Raw genomic sequence first — 21,769 nt, 5'->3', positions numbered from 1 at the left:
AAGCTTGCAAGGAGGCAATATGGATTAAAATGTTATTAGAGAAGATCACGGACAAACAAGATAATGTTTCTTTGTTTGTGACAGTCAGAGTGCCTTGCACATCGCAAGGAATCCAGTACTTTCATTCCAGGATGAAACACATTGGAGTCCAATTTCACTTCGTGCGGGAAGTAGTAGAAGAAGGAAGTGTGGATATGCAGAAAATTCGTACAAAAGATAACATAGCTGATTTTCTGACCAAGCCAGTGAACACTGATAAATTTGAGTGGTGTAGATCTTTAAGTGGCCTAACAGAAACGTAAGCAACAGGTGATGGAAAGATTGAAAGGATGTGTGGAGATGTGTTTGATTCTCAATCAAATCTTCAAGTGGGAGAAATGTCGGCAAAGTTATTAGTCAAAAAGATAGGCAAAAGAATGACATCAAACACAATGGGTTAAATGCATTAAAGTTGGAGCAGCCTTCTTTGAATATGAAAATAATTTGAACATGTTTCGTTTGGCAGCTGATTTTCTAAAATTGGGGACAAAGGTTCACACTGGAATGATGCATCTACATTCGACATTTTAATGCATCCAATTCTCGAGTCTTCTCTCACTTTATAGCATTTGAGTGTTTAAAACTATAATATTTGGGAAGTGTTTTGTTCTCCTATATTAAGAGAGAGTGTTCTATTTGAAAACACAGTGAGTAAATTGTACATCATAAAATATTATAGTGAATATCTTTTAATCTTGCCCGTGATTTTTACCCTAATAATTTTTAAAGAATTTCCACGTAAATCTCGGTGTCCAGTTTATTCTTTATTTTCATATATAAATAACTCCGATATTAATTTCCTAAATTACCAAAAATTATATATGAATAATCAAGATCAACCGCAAACAAGCATGCCGCTAATTAAAAAAAAAAAAACAAAAACAAAAGCATGCCGCTAGAATCAACGCCAGTTGCTAAAACAACAAATTACATTCTTGGGACTAAAAAGGCTCAACAAAAACTTCTCTTGACTGACTAAATGTTCCTTCTTTCATCGCCACCTGTGGTACTATACGACCTCCTAAATTTGTATAATCCATTCATTTCGTTCTTGACTGACTAAATTAAATATGATGCTCCAAGAACATCGCCGGTAGCAGTTCGAGATAAAAACTGACCTAAAGGGACATCAAGAGTTCCCGCAATACCAAGAGTGTGAGGTAGACTACAACTTCTTCCATGTCCTGCTTAATGCATGACCACGGTCGTGTACATACATAGCTGATACATAAGTATTTGCGAATATATTTGCGTGTCATTGAGATTCAGCAGAAGATACATCGCCACCAGTCGGAACAGGATGCCCAGGAAGATCTGAGCAGTCAAGGCTTTCTCGTAAAAGACACGCTCTGCTGGGGTTCATTATAAGAAGTTGCTGCAAGTCCTTTGGAAGAACTTTAAATACAATTTGGAGATCTTTCTTCAATTTCTTGCAGACATCTTCAGTATCTTCATTTGATTTTCCGTACTGCAGTGTGAGATGATGAAATTAATTGGGAAATACATATATGGATATCTGACATATAAAAATGACAACAGCCACCAGCAATGATAGGTACAATATGTTGAAGAATAATTTTAATGTGTTGTTGGTTATGGGTAAACACCTCTGTATACCCATTAATCCTATATCTCTCCTAATATAGGTGATAATCTATATGTTTCAATTATACTAATTCACTTCTTTTCAAGGTTTTCTCTTACATTGTTCCAAAATTGTACACCAGATAATTTTTTTAAAAAAAAACAATTGTGCATTGGTTCACGTGAATAGTAAATTCGTTAACAACTGTTCACGTGAACTGCAAAATCGGAACTGTTCAACCGCGAACAGTAACAAATTTTCTTTCCTCCTCCCTCCTTTGATGTTTCTTTTTGGTTCTATACTACTTGATTGATTTTCATCAAATCCTTTACTGTCACCATAGTAAAATTGCATAAACAGCCCATCTCTTCATGGAGATATCCCTTTTCATGTTTGTATCCTAATACAGCTAATTTTTCCTCGATATCTAGAGTCTATGAATATGTGTACTTTGTTCAAGATCTTCGACTTATCTTGATCAGTTATCCCCTCGATCTATCAAGTGTGCATTTTATATTCTCATACCCTAGAGGGGTATTATTATGATTCCAAGTCTTACCAATACTTTACATCCATTGATGCACTTTTCTTCGAGTCTTCTCCATATTTCATATTTTCAATCCTCTGAAAAGTGATATGAATGCTTCCAGTCTCTCTGTTCTGCTTCCTCAACCTATTGATCCTCCGACCAAGGATGTCTCTATCTTGGCCCACTTCAAGTGCATCAATGAAGGAATACACGTAGGTGTTCCTCCTGCAATCCTGACCAATGTTGAGTCCTCAAACATATATCTCAAATATCAACCACATTCTTCTTATTTTGATATACCTGTCATTACTCGCAAGGGTAAGTGCTCCAACACTGCTCATCCTTTATTGAATTTTGTTTTGCTGATCAGTTTCCATGAGTTCGTTTCTCCTTCTCTATTGTTTTTATTTCTAACTACTATCAAGAAAAAATGGCCCATCGGTACTGGAGAGGCAATGGATGGTGAAATGTATCTCAAGGGACATGGGGCCTCAGTACTATTTGTACAAATCCTAAATCAAGGTTACAAGTTGGTGTTTGCTGACGAAGACAAAATCTAATGGTACAATCGCTTGGTATAAATCAAGATAAGTTGCAAAAGAGTTGCAAAAGAATTCACACAGACATGGTGTAAAATATATATACATTGTTCTAACACCATACCAAATATAGCAGAGCCAAAAAGAAATAGAGGGAACCAAGTAGATGGGTTGCATCAATTAGAAGATTGATTAACCTATAGATTTTGAATTATCTTAAAATTTCAGTTTTCTTTTATTGAATAGTCAACAGCTCACATATTATAGAGATGAGATGAATAGACGGTGATGTCTTTGCACTGTATAATGAGGTTCAAGAATCATCTAGCGGATTTCTCCCCAACAGGAGGCCGAAGGAACATGAGAATTTAGACTTTGATCTCCAATAATGTGTTATTTATTTTTGCACATTTTACTTTTTTTATGCATTTATTTTCTCGTCTAGTAGGGCACTTTCAAATGCATTTCAAATATCTGAACCATTCAATCGATTAACCTCCTCCACCATTTCTCAACCAACTGCTATTGCCACATCATTCCAGTTCAGATAATCATAATGTGTGTGCCCCGATTCCAGAATCCTATAAGTACATTCCACTGCATCCCATTTTTAGTGAAAAATCAAACAAGAGAAATGGAAGACGAGAAGAACAAAGGAAAAATAAAGATTAGTTAGAATACTTTCTTCCAATGAATAAATCCATAGAAGGAAAAGCAAAAGGACACAAGGCAGTACAATATTTTGAAACAAGAGAAGGGATTGAGGAAAATATATGCATGAGGATTTAAATAAATCCTCGACAAATCATCACATACCCAAGTTAATATAATTTTTTTTTTAAGAAATTACAGAAAGAAACATGCCTGCATTTCTCCTTGGAGGTTTCTCTCAATTGCATTGAAGGAATCAACTATTTCCAATTCAGACATCTTAGCTATCAACTGGTTTATGTTGCTCTTAATTCTAGCTTGTCTCCACATTTTATACTGTTCTTGCTCAGCAACAGCACGTTTTCTACGAAACCATGGCAGAAAGTTGTGTCCTTTCAAGAAACGCCTACATTTATGTAAAATAAATATCCATTTTAGAAAGTCACAAAACATATGAACAAAACAAATATTCTAGACGAGTAAATATAGATTAAGGATATCAAGAGCAATATAAAAAATTTAGGACTCAGCAGTTAAGCATGAGGAATAAAGCATGACTAGAAGCCATATAAATTTTGTAGCCCCATCTGGTAATGTTTATATTGACATTTTAAATATGTATGACAAGGACAGAAAGAAGTGGACTGAACATGATTGCCAAACATGAAAAAACAATTCATTTCTGACTGAAGTAATATAAGGAGAAACGCTTCATGTGATAAACATTTCTTTTCGATGTAAAAATAATTTTGATGGAAAGAAGACCAGAGAAGTAATTCCAAAACCATTAAACAATGTTTCAGGTCCAGTTGGGAGAGATGTTCTCTTCACGGATACTTTAAACAAAAAGTTGAAGAATTATCTATCAAGAGAAACCCTTCTCATAGCAGGTGGTGAATGTCTATCCCTTATTCAGTACCTGTAGAGATCTAGCCAATTTGACTTCATTCTCTTCAGTAGAAACTTCCCAGGACCTCTTCTGACAAAGTTGATAAGAATTCCTCAGTGCTGAAAGACGGTAGAGAAGGTGGGTCAGAATATGGAGATGAACCTTCAGATGGTGTATTTGCTCTGAAATATGGACCAAAAGGGGCCAAAAAGTTAGTAGTCAGCTCCAAAAAATGGCGGCGTAATATATCATTGTTAACAACTGACATCGACTCCTCAACCCTTGGAGATAATCCAGCATCAACAAGTCTATTCAAGATAGAGGTATCTGGCTTTGTCACTGAAGCATAATTCGACCATAAGGCTTCTTTGTGTTCTGTCATTAGACACAAAGGACCATCTCTTTTCAACTTTACTGCATTCAAGAAGTTTGCAGCAGTAAACTTCCTCACCGAAAGATGTTGGAAGTTCAATCGTTCTTCTTGAGCAGAAATTCCCCCATTTGAAGCCCTTGAATCAATGTTCAGACGACCAGAACTTGAAATAGGAGTTCCAACTGAAACTATGTGAGGCATGTTACGCAGTGCTTTTACGAAAAAGAGGTTTGTGACACCTAAAACCATTGGAGGAAAAATGGCCCCCTCTGGGAGAGAGTTCAAAATGGAAAATTCAGGGTCGTGTATAGTAAAGTAAGGCCTGAAGTCAACACTGAAAAGTAATGGGGCAACCAAACTAACTAGACCAGCAACTGCTTCGCAGCACTGGGGAGGCGTCGGTGCTATGATTAAAATGGGTTCCCCAATGAGTAACACTTCCCAGAGCTTCCAAAGATGCATCAAGAGTCCCCGGAATGTTCCGAAAAGATCGGAGTCATGAAATAAACCCTGTGGAACTGATAGGTGTGAAGGTAGAAGTGGAGCCAGTGAGGACGCAGAATCTTCAAAAATCCCACTATCTGATGGCAAACTGTGAGAAGGGGGGAGGTTCACTTTCAGTAATGCATTCCCAATAGGAAGCACCATGAGATTACCAGGTTCAGGAGTAGGCCACATCGACACACAGTTAGCAATATGAGTCAATGCTTTCTTTCCGATATCAAAGTACAAAGGGCCCATAATTTGTAGTAAAGGCCTAAATACACTAGAGTATGGACTGTGAGAAAGAATAACAACAGATTTTTGTTCACCTCCTCGCTTTAGCCTCTCATCATGTCTCTGCCTATTAAACACAAAACCATACAGGTACCTTGAGTAATTATGATTTTTACCCTTTTGTGGATCTGCATATAACGGCCATTGCAATATTGAGTTATTATCTACTTCATTAGTCTTTGATGAACCAATGTTTGAAACTGGAAGTTTTTCATGCCTCCTTATACGGAAGAAGAAAATACAATCATGAATACTTGATCTGTTAAGGTGCTGTGAAGCTGAATCTGGAAATGAACTAAAAGCAACTTGAAGCTCCTCATTTTGTGTTAGACAGCCAGGTGGATAACACTCATCAATGAGCTGCCCCTGCTCGAGATCAAACCTAATGATACAAAAGGCAGCCACCCATTGATGCAAAGCTTTTTCGTCAACTTCTGATACAAGTTCCGACTTCACAGAAAATGATGGTGACCAGCTCATTTCCAGATACTTGGCAATCACTCATCAATGATATTAACTCAACATTGACCACCAGCACTGATAAAAACTGAAGGAAGTAATCTTCCTGAAAATACGTAGAAAGGTTGTCACATCAACCGATTAAACAATAAAACAACATTGTATTTACAGAAACGAAGTAAATTTTCACATGGAAAAAGCAATTAGCTTCACATATACCCCATACTAAATGAACGAGCATCCATCCATTATAGAGAAGAATCAAATAAGAATCAAGAGTATATTACCATTACAAATGTGAACCGCAGAAAATAATAATAATAAAAATCAAAAGTAAATAAAAGTATATTAATATAATTTTTCATATCTTTTCAGTGGAAGGAAATATGGAAAACAGAAAACACATCCTCGCATAGTTAATTTGAATCCCAATAATGCAACTACACATGTATTGGAATGAACTCCACGAATACAGTGGCAAGATCTGAACTTTCAATAGAATAAATGGTCTACAGTTGGGAATCCTATATCAATCAAACAGCAAAATGCCTACTCCAGTAGTCTAAACTGTAAAACACAAACATTTAAAACTATTCTGATCTTAGACTTCGAAATCACTCTTTTACTCTTTTCTCCAATCCCTTGTGGAGAACCATTGAATTAATAAAACCGCAACAGATTACTAAACAAAACAGATTCATGCCAAAGTTTCTCAAAGCAATGGACGATGGTGCATGTCGATCTCTTTTCTAATTTACTCTTAAACAGGACACGATTGATGACGATTAAGATAAAAATGAAGGGAAAAGGCTTCAAAGCAAAATTGGCAAAATGAAAAAGCTACATTTTACCCACAAATTATTTGTCAAAAAAAAAAATTAAGGAAGGTCATGGTGACTAACTTAATTACCTGGACTCCGGAATCCAAAAACTAGAATTTCTAGAAGCAGCTTGGATCTGAAAAATTGGCAAACAGTTAAATAGTGACAGGCCATGAGAAGATAAATTAATAAACTAGGGCTTCCAAAAAACTGTTAAAGACACATAAATCGATTTTGGGCAAACACATTAACATTGTTTCGATGACATTCCATTTTTTTTATTTATACAAAGCCATTTTATTGGTGCGTCTTTTTTCTTGTCTCCATTCTGATTTCAAATCAAGAGTGTGTTTGGTTGAAGAAGCCAATGGACTAAAAACAATTTTTTCCTTAAATAATAATAATAATTTTCTTAAAAAGTATACTGTTTGGTCACAAAAACTATTGTTTAGATGCTAGAATTTCAGGCTTTTGGGTTTCTATATCTACTTCTATTTTTTTAAAAAACACCTTTTAACATTTATCCAAATGTCAAAACATCTGCGTTTTTTATAAAAGCACTTTCAAAAGCTGAACTCATTAAATTTATGTGATTTTCCTAAAGGGCAAAAAACAATTGATGTAAAGTGGGTTTACAAGATGACGCTCAAAGAAAATGGTTTTCGAACTCGCCCTAAATAGTTTTCAAAATCTTAAGAGATCACAAGAAGACATCATAAACTAACTTGGGTTCATATTACCTCCAATGTGGCACGTTTACCATTTGGTATACTTTGGATCATTGGTCATTCGTTAGTGAAAAGTAAACAAAATATCAATCATCCGGCTAGGCTTCCTTTTGCAACATGCAATTCTCTATTTTCGTGCTACGGTTGCCTCTGTGTTAGGTTTGGCTAGCAAAATAAACAAATCATTCGGAAAGAAAAAAACTACAAAAGTATTAAATAATTATTAATTGACAATTTATAATAGCTTCAAAACAATGGCAAAAACTTTTGAACGCATTTGTAATGCACCACAAAGAATCAAACTAAGAAAACTAAGCAAATAAAATAATAGTGTACGTTGAATATTTATTAAATGAATCAAGCAAACACTACTTTTCAATCCAAATAAGTTATAATCGAAAGAAAATAAACAAACTATAAAGAACTAGGCAAGGTTACCTTTGAGTTGATGAACATGGTACATCAACCAACTTGGAATCCAAACGCTCTATGCAGTAGTTCAAAACCCAATGCTGTCAGTTGGATAAAAAGTTTGCTAAATCAGTAAATGCATAGAGGAGGTGACATAAATAATTAATAGACAAACTCTTCGACTTGTAACTTGTAACACACAATTTTTATTCTAACTATTTCCATTTCGATAGGTAGTACATAACCAGCGATATGGTTCAGCATATGTCATTGTGTCAATTTATAACAGACAACGTAACAAAAAAAAAAAATAGCATCTTTTATAATCTGTCTAAAAAAACTTTGCTTACAAAATGGCATAGTATATTTCCAAATAAGATCCTACCCTTCAGAATCATGCTGAAAGATGTAACTGTGTCTGGATCCCTTGTAGTACAAGTAACATAAATTTTTTTGATGTTTCGATGAATACAAATTAGAAAGCAGCATAAAATTGAAGCAGATTCCTGGTATTACCGTTTCAATCATAATGCATTTTCCTAATGGAACTTTATGACAAACTCCTATTTGTTATATGGGCAAAAGAAGAGGCTTGAAACTATAAATGCTTTCACTAGAAAGAATTGCACAGACATGTTTGTGTCAATTTTTCTGCTGATTAAGAATGTAAAAGAGAAAATTAATAGTATGGTTGAAAAAGTGGAGCAAATTAAAATTCAACAAGTTGAGATGCATAAAAAATTCAAAGTCGACCATAAATATAGAAAGTTTCAGCAAAAAATTAAGGGAAGAGGAATTAAATGTAAATGTTTCAGATTGGACATTAACCATGCAAAACAACCGTTGTACCCCATACAAAATCAGATAATTGACTTGACATTTGAACTAAATGCGCGATGACTTCTAATTTCAAGGACCCTACTACATAAAAGGTATATAATGACAACTTCAACTGGTAAGGAAACCTCATCCTTTTTTCTTTTGAAGGACAAATTTTAACCATTATGGTTCTCCCAGTCTTACCCATTTGACGGACAAAATTTCAATAACTTGGACTTTCAGATCTTAAAATTCACTCAACATTATTTATATATATAAAATCCACATTTTTTTTACTCTTTCCCCCCTAAATTTTACATCATATCCTAATTATTGGTCGGTTTGAAAATATATACTTTCTAAATTCACATGAGTTGAGTCCAAATTTTACTGGTCTCATATTATGATTTATTCTTTTAGGAGAATATGTGAAAACAGATATATTTTTCTCATGCTATATGATATATTACATTTTTATTAAGAAATGTTACAATTTTGGTTTTTTATGTTATTATAACTTTCGAAATTTGGCAATTTTAGTTATTTTGCACGAGGGGTGCTGTCACGATATGACATGTCTACGTCACATCAAGAAAGAACTAAAATTGCAAAACGTAACTGAAATATGATGATAACACAAAATTCCAAAATCGTAATCATAAATAATTGCGAGCAATCATGTTTCTAATAATTTATGAAGGCGAAAAATGGAAATTCAATTGGTGAGACTTATCTCAATATACAGAGAAAAAATTCGAAGTCGTCCATAAATATAGAAAGTTTCAGCAAAAAATTAAGGGAAGAGGAATTAAATGTAAATGTTTCAGATTGGACATTAACCATGCAAAACAACCGTTGTACCCCATACAAAATCAGATAATTGACTTGACATTTGAACTAAATGCGCGATTACTTCTAATTTCAAGGACCCTACTACATAAAAGGTATATAATGACAACTTCAACTGGTAAGGAAACCTCATCCTTTTTTTCTTTTGAAGGACAAATTTTAACCATTATGGTTCTTCCAGTCTTACCCATTTGACGGACAAAATTTCAATAACTTGGACTTTCAGATCTTAAAATTCACTCAACATTATTTATATATATAAAATCCACATTTTTTTTACTCTTTCCCCCCTAAATTTTACATCCTATCCTAATTATTGGTCGGTTTGAAAATATATACTTTCTAAATTCACATGAGTTGAGTCCAAATTTTATTGGTCTCATATTATGATTTATTCTTTTAGGAGAATATGTGAAAACAGATATATTTTTCTCATGCTATATGATATATTACATTTTTATTAAGAAATGTTACAATTTTGGTTTTTTATGTTATTATAACTTTCGAAATTTGGCAATTTTAGTTATTTTGCACGAGGGGTGCTGTCACGATATGACATGTCTACGTCACATCAAGAAAGAACTAAAATTGCAAAACATAACTGAAATATGATGATAACACAAAATTCCAAAATCGTAATCATAAATAATTGCGAGCAATCATGTTTCTAATAATTTATGAAGGCGAAAAATGGAAATTCAATTGGTGAGACTTACCTCAATATACAGAGAAAAAATTCGAAGTCGTCCATAAATATAGAAAGTTTCAGCAAAAAATTAAGGGAAGAGGAATTAAATGTAAATGTTTCAGATTGGACATTAACCATGCAAAACAACCGTTGTACCCCATACAAAATCAGATAATTGACTTGACATTTGAACTAAATGCGCGATGACTTCTAATTTCAAGGACCCTACTACATAAAAGGTATATAATGACAACTTCAACTGGTAAGGAAACCTCATCCTTTTTTTCTTTTGAAGGACAAATTTTAACCATTATGGTTCTCCCAGTCTTACCCATTTGACGGACAAAATTTCAATAACTTGGACTTTCAGATCTTAAAATTCACTCAACATTATTTATATATATAAAATCCACATTTTTTTTACTCTTTCCCCCCTAAATTTTACATCCTATCCTAATTATTGGTCGGTTTGAAAATATATACTTTCTAAATTCACATGAGTTGAGTCCAAATTTTATTGGTCTCATATTATGATTTATTCTTTTAGGAGAATATGTGAAAACAGATATATTTTTCTCATGCTATATGATATATTACATTTTTATTAAGAAATGTTACAATTTTGGTTTTTTATGTTATTATAACTTTCGAAATTTGGCCATTTTAGTTATTTTGCACGAGGGGTGCTGTCACGATATGACATGTCTACGTCACATCAAGAAAGAACTAAAATTGCAAAACATAACTGAAATATGATGATAACACAAAATTCCAAAATCGTAATCATAAATAATTGCGAGCAATCATGTTTCTAATAATTTATGAAGGCGAAAAATGGAAATTCAATTGGTGCAATATACAGAGAAAAAATTCGAAGTCGTCCATAAATATAGAAAGTTTCAGCAAAAAATTAAGGGAAGAGGAATTAAATGTAAATGTTTCAGATTGGACATTAACCATGCAAAACAACCGTTGTACCCCATACAAAATCAGATAATTGACTTGACATTTGAACTAAATGCGCGATGACTTCTAATTTCAAGGACCCTACTACATAAAAGGTATATAATGACAACTTCAACTGGTAAGGAAACCTCATCCTTTTTTTCTTTTGAAGGACAAATTTTAACCATTATGGTTCTTCCAGTCTTACCCATTTGACGGACAAAATTTCAATAACTTGGAATTTCAGATCTTAAAATTCACTCAACATTATTTATATATATAAAATCCACATTTTTTTTACTCTTTCCCCCCTAAATTTTACATCCTATCCTAATTATTGGTCGGTTTGAAAATATATACTTTCTAAATTCACATGAGTTGAGTCCAAATTTTATTGGTCTCATATTATGATTTATTCTTTTAGGAGAATATGTGAAAACAGATATATTTTTCTCATGCTATATGATATATTACATTTTTATTAAGAAATGTTACAATTTTGGTTTTTTATGTTATTATAACTTTCGAAATTTGGCCATTTTAGTTATTTTGCACGAGGGGTGCTGTCACGATATGACATGTCTACGTCACATCAAGAAAGAACTAAAATTGCAAAACGTAACTGAAATATGATGATAACACAAAATTCCAAAATCGTAATCATAAATAATTGCGAGCAATCATGTTTCTAATAATTTATGAAGGCGAAAAATGGAAATTCAATTGGTGCAATATACAGAGAAAAAATTCGAAGTCGTCCATAAATATAGAAAGTTTCAGCAAAAAATTAAGGGAAGAGGAATTAAATGTAAATGTTTCAGATTGGACATTAACCATGCAAAACAACCGTTGTACCCCATACAAAATCAGATAATTGACTTGACATTTGAACTAAATGCGCGATGACTTCTAATTTCAAGGACCCTACTACATAAAAGGTATATAATGACAACTTCAACTGGTAAGGAAACCTCATCCTTTTTTTCTTTTGAAGGACAAATTTTAACCATTATGGTTCTCCCAGTCTTACCCATTTGACGGACAAAATTTCAATAACTTGGACTTTCAGATCTTAAAATTCACTCAACATTATTTATATATATAAAATCCACATTTTTTTTACTCTTTCCCCCCTAAATTTTACATCCTATCCTAATTATTGGTCGGTTTGAAAATATATACTTTCTAAATTCACATGAGTTGAGTCCAAATTTTATTGGTCTCATATTATGATTTATTCTTTTAGGAGAATATGTGAAAACAGATATATTTTTCTCATGCTATATGATATATTACATTTTTATTAAGAAATGTTACAATTTTGGTTTTTTATGTTATTATAACTTTCGGAATTTGGCCATTTTAGTTATTTTGCACGAGGGGTGCTGTCACGATATGACATGTCTACGTCACATCAAGAAAGAACTAAAATTGCAAAACATAACTGAAATATGATGATAACACAAAATTCCAAAATCGTAATCATAAATAATTGCGAGCAATCATGTTTCTAATAATTTATGAAGGCGAAAAATGGAAATTCAATTGGTGAGACTTACCTCAATATACAGAGAAAAAATTCGAAGTCGTCCATAAATATAGAAAGTTTCAGCAAAAAATTAAGGGAAGAGGAATTAAATGTAAATGTTTCAGATTGGACATTAACCATGCAAAACAACCGTTGTACCCCATACAAAATCAGATAATTGACTTGACATTTGAACTAAATGCGCGATGACTTCTAATTTCAAGGACCCTACTACATAAAAGGTATATAATGACAACTTCAACTGGTAAGGAAACCTCATCCTTTTTTTCTTTTGAAGGACAAATTTTAACCATTATGGTTCTCCCAGTCTTACCCATTTGACGGACAAAATTTCAATAACTTGGAATTTCAGATCTTAAAATTCACTCAACATTATTTATATATATAAAATCCACATTTTTTTTACTCTTTCCCCCCTAAATTTTACATCCTATCCTAATTATTGGTCGGTTTGAAAATATATACTTTCTAAATTCACATGAGTTGAGTCCAAATTTTATTGGTCTCATATTATGATTTATTCTTTTAGGAGAATATGTGAAAACAGATATATTTTTCTCATGCTATATGATATATTACATTTTTATTAAGAAATGTTACAATTTTGGTTTTTTATGTTATTATAACTTTCGGAATTTGGCCATTTTAGTTATTTTGCACGAGGGGTGCTGTCACGATATGACATGTCTACGTCACATCAAGAAAGAACTAAAATTGCAAAACGTAACTGAAATATGATGATAACACAAAATTCCAAAATCGTAATCATAAATAATTGCGAGCAATCATGTTTCTAATAATTTATGAAGGCGAAAAATGGAAATTCAATTGGTGCAATATACAGAGAAAAAATTCGAAGTCGTCCATAAATATAGAAAGTTTCAGCAAAAAATTAAGGGAAGAGGAATTAAATGTAAATGTTTCAGATTGGACATTAACCATGCAAAACAACCGTTGTACCCCATACAAAATCAGATAATTGACTTGACATTTGAACTAAATGCGCGATGACTTCTAATTTCAAGGACCCTACTACATAAAAGGTATATAATGACAACTTCAACTGGTAAGGAAACCTCATCCTTTTTTTCTTTTGAAGGACAAATTTTAACCATTATGGTTCTCCCAGTCTCACCCATTTGACGGACAAAATTTCAATAACTTGGACTTTCAGATCTTAAAATTCACTCAACATTGTTTATATATATAAAATCCACATTTTTTTTACTCTTTCCCCCCTAAATTTTACATCCTATCCTAATTATTGGTCGGTTTGAAAATATATACTTTCTAAATTCACATGAGTTGAGTCCAAATTTTATTGGTCTCATATTATGATTTATTCTTTTAGGAGAATATGTGAAAACAGATATATTTTTCTCATGCTATATGATATATTACATTTTTATTAAGAAATGTTACAATTTTGGTTTTTTATGTTATTATAACTTTCGGAATTTGGCCATTTTAGTTATTTTGCACGAGGGGTGCTGTCACGATATGACATGTCTACGTCACATCAAGAAAGAACTAAAATTGCAAAACATAACTGAAATATGATGATAACACAAAATTCCAAAATCGTAATCATAAATAATTGCGAGCAATCATGTTTCTAATAATTTATGAAGGCGAAAAATGGAAATTCAATTGGTGCAATATACAGAGAAAAAATTCGAAGTCGTCCATAAATATAGAAAGTTTCAGCAAAAAATTAAGGGAAGAGGAATTAAATGTAAATGTTTCAGATTGGACATTAACCATGCAAAACAACCGTTGTACCCCATACAAAATCAGATAATTGACTTGACATTTGAACTAAATGCGCGATGACTTCTAATTTCAAGGACCCTACTACATAAAAGGTATATAATGACAACTTCAACTGGTAAGGAAACCTCATCCTTTTTTTCTTTTGAAGGACAAATTTTAACCATTATGGTTCTCCCAGTCTTACCCATTTGACGGACAAAATTTCAATAACTTGGACTTTCAGATCTTAAAATTCACTCAACATTATTTATATATATAAAATCCACATTTTTTTTACTCTTTCCCCCCTAAATTTTACATCCTATCCTAATTATTGGTCGGTTTGAAAATATATACTTTCTAAATTCACATGAGTTGAGTCCAAATTTTATTGGTCTCATATTATGATTTATTCTTTTAGGAGAATATGTGAAAACAGATATATTTTTCTCATGCTATATGATATATTACATTTTTATTAAGAAATGTTACAATTTTGGTTTTTTATGTTATTATAACTTTCGGAATTTGGCCATTTTAGTTATTTTGCACGAGGGGTGCTGTCACGATATGACATGTCTACGTCACATCAAGAAAGAACTAAAATTGCAAAACGTAACTGAAATATGATGATAACACAAAATTCCAAAATCGTAATCATAAATAATTGCGAGCAATCATGTTTCTAATAATTTATGAAGGCGAAAAATGGAAATTCAATTGGTGCAATATACAGAGAAAAAATTCGAAGTCGTCCATAAATATAGAAAGTTTCAGCAAAAAATTAAGGGAAGAGGAATTAAATGTAAATGTTTCAGATTGGACATTAACCATGCAAAACAACCGTTGTACCCCATACAAAATCAGATAATTGACTTGACATTTGAACTAAATGCGCGATGACTTCTAATTTCAAGGACCCTACTACATAAAAGGTATATAATGACAACTTCAACTGGTAAGGAAACCTCATCCTTTTTTTCTTTTGAAGGACAAATTTTAACCATTATGGTTCTCCCAGTCTTACCCATTTGACGGACAAAATTTCAATAACTTGGACTTTCAGATCTTAAAATTCACTCAACATTATTTATATATATAAAATCCACATTTTTTTTACTCTTTCCCCCCTAAATTTTACATCCTATCCTAATTATTGGTCGGTTTGAAAATATATACTTTCTAAATTCACATGAGTTGAGTCCAAATTTTATTGGTCTCATATTATGATTTATTCTTTTAGGAGAATATGTGAAAACAGATATATTTTTCTCATGCTATATGATATATTACATTTTTATTAAGAAATGTTACAATTTTGGTTTTTTATGTTATTATAACTTTCGGAATTTGGCCATTTTAGTTATTTTGCACGAGGGGTGCTGTCACGATATGACATGTCTACGTCACATCAAGAAAGAACTAAAATTGCAAAACGTAACTGAAATATGATGATAACACAAAATTCCAAAATCGTAATCATAAATAATTGCGAGCAATCATGTTTCTAATAATTTATGAAGGCGAAAAATGGAAATTCAATTGGTGCAATATACAGAGAAAAAATTCGAAGTCGTCCATAAATATAGAAAGTTTCAGCAAAAAATTAAGGGAAGAGGAATTAAATATAAATGTTTCAGATTGGACATTAACCATGCAAAACAACCGTTGTACTCCATACAAAATCAGATAATTGACTTGACATTTGAACTAAATGCGCGATGACTTCTAATTTCAAGGTCCCTACTACATAAAAGGTATATAATGACAACTTCAACTGGTAAGGAAACCTCATCCTTTTTTTCTTTTGAAGGACAAATTTTAACCATTATGGTTCTCCCAGTCTTACCCATTTGACGGACAAAATTTCAATAACTTGGACTTTCAGATCTTAAAATTCACTCAACATTATTTATATATATAAAATCCACATTTTTTTTACTCTTTCCCCCCTAAATTTTACATCCTATCCTAATTATTGGTCGGTTTGAAAATATATACTTTCTAAATTCACATGAGTTGAGTCCAAATTTTATTGGTCTCATATTATGATTTATTCTTTTAGGAGAATATGTGAAAACAGATATATTTTTCTCATGCTATATGATATATTACATTTTTATTAAGAAATGTTACAATTTTGGTTTTTTATGTTATTATAACTTTCGGAATTTGGCCATTTTAGTTATTTTGCACGAGGGGTGCTGTCACGATATGACATGTCTACGTCACATCAAGAAAGAACTAAAATTGCAAAACGTAACTGAAATATGATGATAACACAAAATTCCAAAATCGTAATCATAAATAATTGCGAGCAATCATGTTTCTAATAATTTATGAAGGCGAAAAATGGAAATTCAATTGGTGCAATATACAGAGAAAAAATTCGAAGTCGTCCATAAATATAGAAAGTTTCAGCAAAAAATTAAGGGAAGAGGAATTAAATGTAAATGTTTCAGATTGGACATTAACCATGCAAAACAACCGTTGTACTCCTTACAAAATCAGATAATTGACTTGACATTTGAACTAAATGCGCGATGACTTCTAATTTCAAGGACCCTACTACATAAAAGGTATATAATGACAACTTCAACTGGTAAGGAAACCTCATCCTTTTTTTCTTTTGAAGGACAAATTTTAACCATTATGGTTCTCCCAGTCTTACCCATTTGACGGACAAAATTTCAATAACTTGGACTTTCAGATCTTAAAATTCACTCAACATTATTTATATATATAAAATCCACATTTTTTTTACTCTTTCCCCCCTAAATTTTACATCCTATCCTAATTATTGGTCGGTTTGAAAATATATACTTTCTAAATTCACATGAGTTGAGTCCAAATTTTATTGGTCTCATATTATGATTTATTCTTTTAGGAGAATATGTGAAAACAGATATATTTTTCTCATGCTATATGATATATTACATTTTTATTAAGAAATGTTACAATTTTGGTTTTTTATGTTATTATAACTTTCGGAATTTGGCCATTTTAGTTATTTTGCACGAGGGGTGCTGTCACGATATGACATGTCTACGTCACATCAAGAAAGAACTAAAATTGCAAAACGTAACTGAAATATGATGATAACACAAAATTCCAAAATCGTAATCATAAATAATTGCGAGCAATCATGTTTCTAATAATTTATGAAGGCGAAAAATGGAAATTCAATTGGTGCAATATACAGAGAAAAAATTCGAAGTCGTCCATAAATATAGAAAGTTTCAGCAAAAAATTAAGGGAAGAGGAATTAAATGTAAATGTTTCAGATTGGACATTAACCATGCAAAACAACCGTTGTACCCCATACAAAATCAGATAATTGACTTGACATTTGAACTAAATGCGCGATGACTTCTAATTTCAAGGACCCTACTACATAAAAGGTATATAATGACAACTTCAACTGGTAAGGAAACCTCACCCTTTTTTTCTTTTTAAGAACAAATTTTAACCATTATGGTTCTCCCAGTCTTACCCATTTGACGGACAAAATTTCAATAACTTGGACTTTCAGATCTTAAAATTCACTCAACATTATTTATATATATAAAATCCACATTTTTTTTACTCTTTCCCCCCTAAATTTTACATCCTATCCTAATTATTGGTCGGTTTGAAAATATATACTTTCTAAATTCACATGAGTTGAGTCCAAATTTTATTGGTCTAATATTATGATTTATTCTTTTAGGAGAATATGTGAAAACAGATATATTTTTCTCATGCTATATGATATATTACATTTTTATTAAGAAATGTTACAATTTTGGTTTTTTATGTTATTATAACTTTCGAAATTTGGCCATTTTAGTTATTTTGTACGAGGGGTGCTGTCACGATATGACATGTCTACGTCACATCAAGAAAGAACTAAAATTGCAAAACATAACTGAAATATGATGATAACACAAAATTCCAAAATCGTAATCATAAATAATTGCGAGCAATCATGTTTCTAATAATTTATGAAGGCGAAAAATGGAAATTCAATTGGTGCAATATACAGAGAAAAAATTCGAAGTCGTCCATAAATATAGAAAGTTTCAGCAAAAAATTAAGGGAAGAGGAATTAAATGTAAATGTTTCAGATTGGACATTAACCATGCAAAACAACCGTTGTACCCCATACAAAATCAGATAATTGACTTGACATTTGAACTAAATGCGCGATGACTTCTAATTTCAAGGACCCTACTACATAAAAGGTATATAATGACAACTTCAACTGGTAAGGAAACCTCACCCTTTTTTTTCTTTTTAAGGACAAATTTTAACCACTATGGTTCTTCCAATCTTACCCATTTGACGGACAAAATTTCAATAACTTGGACTTTCAGATCTTAAAATTCACTCAACATTATTTATATGTATATAAACCAAAAAGAACTCATTTCTTTCATGAGCACGAGAAAAAAATTGTCCCGCTTATGATTCAACGAACATTTAACTTCTCTCAAGCTTATTTCTTGTGGCAGCATAATAACACTCGAAGGTCAAAACTAAAAGGTTGCTTAAACAAAACTACAAATATATAATAGACTCGAAGTATAGAAGAAAGACTAAATATAGAATCAACAAAGTTTATCTTGGATTCAAAAACATTGGGAATTTAAATTTATTGTGGATTAGCTGATCTCAATTCGCTTTGTATAAGATAATGCTAAAACGAAATTTATTGGCATGAAACATAAAAGTTATCATAAACATACATAATATCAACAACAAAGCGATACTTTACTTGCTCTTAGCAGTTAGCACACAGTAATAATTATTAACGGGAAAATTTGCAAAATAACCTCGGTCAACTATTTATTTAAGAAATTGACCTCCCCGGAGGTCATTTTTTTAATTAAATAGTTGACCGAGGTTAAAAAACAAAATACCCCAATAATTAACCACAGTATTCCCAAAAATAAAAATGATGTGCAAATTAGAAACCCATTTCACTTTTCTATGTCTTGTCCAACGGGAAGAAATATGAGTAAAACGGAGGTAGCTAAAGTATCACGAAGTCTTATCTTATCTTACAGGATTAAATGCGTGAATTAAGGTTCTAAACTTTGCCACACTGGGTTTCTAAACATCCAAACATCTATCGATCTCATCCACAATCTTCACTTAAGAACCATCACAAACTACAAGAAGTGACAAAAAACCATTGTCCGGAAATCGTAAAATTACATGATTCCAAAACCAGGGAAAATAAGAAATAAAAAAGAAGGCAGCGTAACGATTTATATTTGTTTACAATACTTACGATGATTTCATCAATGCAAAACACTAAAAATCTAAAATTTGGGAGATGAAACCTACCCATTTTATTTATATGGATAACAAAGCAGGATTGAAAATCTTCTACGCCTTCGCCTGAAGATTGTTCAGCCTTTGGCTAAGCAGATTAAACTGCGAAATTGACGAATTTTGATCCGAGTGAAGAGTAGTTAAATGCATAGATCTGTTTTTTTTTTTTTTTTAATCGAAGCTGGCGGTTTGCAATGGAATGCGGGGGGCAAATTTGGAATTAGATACTCTTATTATGATATTAGGCTCAAATTGTAGTTTGACCCTAAAAGTAATTAATTATTAAACTTTTGTTATCACATGTTTAATACTGATACATGTTATATATACAATCATTTTGTCGTTGTTTGTTTAACATATCGATATTTAATATCGGCAAAAACTTACATGAGACGATCTCACGGTCGTATTTTGTGAGACAGATCTTTTATTTGGATCATCCATGAAAAAGTATTACTTTTTATGCTAATAGTATTATTTTTTATTATGAATATCAGTAGGGTTGACCCGTCTCACATATAAAGATTTGTGATACCGTCTCACAAAAGACCTACTCTTTAACGTACATTTACATTAATTAATAAATCTAGTTCGATACAAAAGTGTGGTACTCATTTATCATAAATATAATAATTTTAAAAAAATAAATAAGTAATATTGAAAATAAAATTGTGTATCTAATTGAATTTAATAAGAATAATTGAACTTACAAGCAATATAATTTAAGGGTAAAATGGACTTTTTAGTTGACTCATGTATCGATTGAGCAATTTACAATAATTCATGTATCTATTTGTCAGTTTACCAATCATTCGCAGACAAAATCGTGTTTAATGCCATAAATTAATGATACTTCCAGCTGCATATTATTTTGACGGCCAGATCGTGTATAGCAGACCGATCTCGGATTCGGATGTATTCTTCAGTTTGGCATTACACTGGCAGATGGCTCAGAGATGGGTACCATCGGTGGTCTTTTGCACCTATTTCTGAGCCGGGTATCTACTGCTTAGAGAGGATTCGATTTATTTTCATGTATTTAGCTTTGTTTCTTGCTGTTCATTTGTATTATGCGCTTTATCTAGGGATTATTTTTTGGCTCATATACTTGCCACCCTAGATTTTTGGTTTATGTGTGTTTTGTGGTAGCTTTTCGAGAGGTCTTGGTATAGTCCCCCTCTCGTTAGGTTTTATGTTGTATCTCTATTTTTGATGATATATACAGGTAGGGGTCTGCCTAACCCCCCGTCTCCGGCGGTGTTTATATTAAAAAAAAAAAAAAAAAAAAATCTCACTTCACAATGGAAACGTGCTCTGTGTAAGCATATAAGATTTGGAACAATCTTATGGTTTGCAAATGAATTGGCTGAATTTGAAGTTAAAGATTTTAAAATTATAATGAATGCATTCGTTTGTATGAATCAATTTATTTGACAACTGATTTGAAATCTCTAGCTTGGCAATTGATGTAAGATACTTTCTCACGTTGAAACGCAATTTAAGAAAATAGAGTATGTTTTTTGTGAGACGATATCATATATTTTTATTGTTGAGATGAGCCGATACAATCCATATATTGAGTGAAAAAATACTTTCAGCATGAAAAATGATATTTTTTTTCGTAAAGTAAGTCGAATAGGATATATGTTTCATTAAGTTGACCACGAGACATATTCATTTGAAGTGTTTTTTTGGAAAATGTTAGCAAAAAATTAATATAAAACTCAATTTCGACCACTTTTAAGGAAAGGAAATCAATTCTATTTTTCCCGAATATAATAGTAGATATTCATTTATTTAATGACGATGTTTCATTATTTTATTTTATTTTATTTTTTGAGTGAAAAGATATATCTAGTTTTGAGAGCCATGATTTTGAAGACTTTCCAACGCATTCAAGACGGAGTTTGGCAGCTAGATTTCAAGAGATTCAACGTATTTCTCTTGTATTCTTTTTCAATTTTATCACCGCTCTTTCTGCAAATCCCTTCGATTGCATCTATTTATTATTTGATTAATACTATGTGAATAATTTGGTCAATTATTT

At 31.9% G+C, this 21,769-nt stretch overlaps 1 protein-coding gene across 1 annotated transcript; it reads right to left on the bottom strand.

Moving 5' to 3' along the window:
• Positions 1 to 1,122: 1,122 nt before the first annotated feature.
• Positions 1,123 to 19,912, bottom strand: LOC142549420 (uncharacterized). The gene is given in 8 exon segments (XM_075658354.1): positions 1,123 to 1,507; positions 3,557 to 3,749; positions 4,263 to 4,323; positions 4,326 to 5,947; positions 6,752 to 6,798; positions 7,403 to 7,555; positions 7,829 to 7,902; positions 19,735 to 19,912. Coding segments are annotated over 4 exon segments (2,004 nt in total). The 5' UTR covers positions 5,863 to 5,947; positions 6,752 to 6,798; positions 7,403 to 7,555; positions 7,829 to 7,902; positions 19,735 to 19,912; the 3' UTR covers positions 1,123 to 1,294.
• Between the last annotated feature and the right edge of the window lie 1,857 nt (positions 19,913 to 21,769).

This window comes from Primulina tabacum, chromosome 6 (genome assembly GCF_025594145.1).
Source record: "Primulina tabacum isolate GXHZ01 chromosome 6, ASM2559414v2, whole genome shotgun sequence".
Classification (NCBI taxonomy): Eukaryota; Viridiplantae; Streptophyta; class Magnoliopsida; order Lamiales; family Gesneriaceae; genus Primulina; species Primulina tabacum.
The sequence above is the reverse complement of the archived record's forward strand: the minus strand, read 5'-3'. Positions and strand labels throughout refer to the sequence as shown.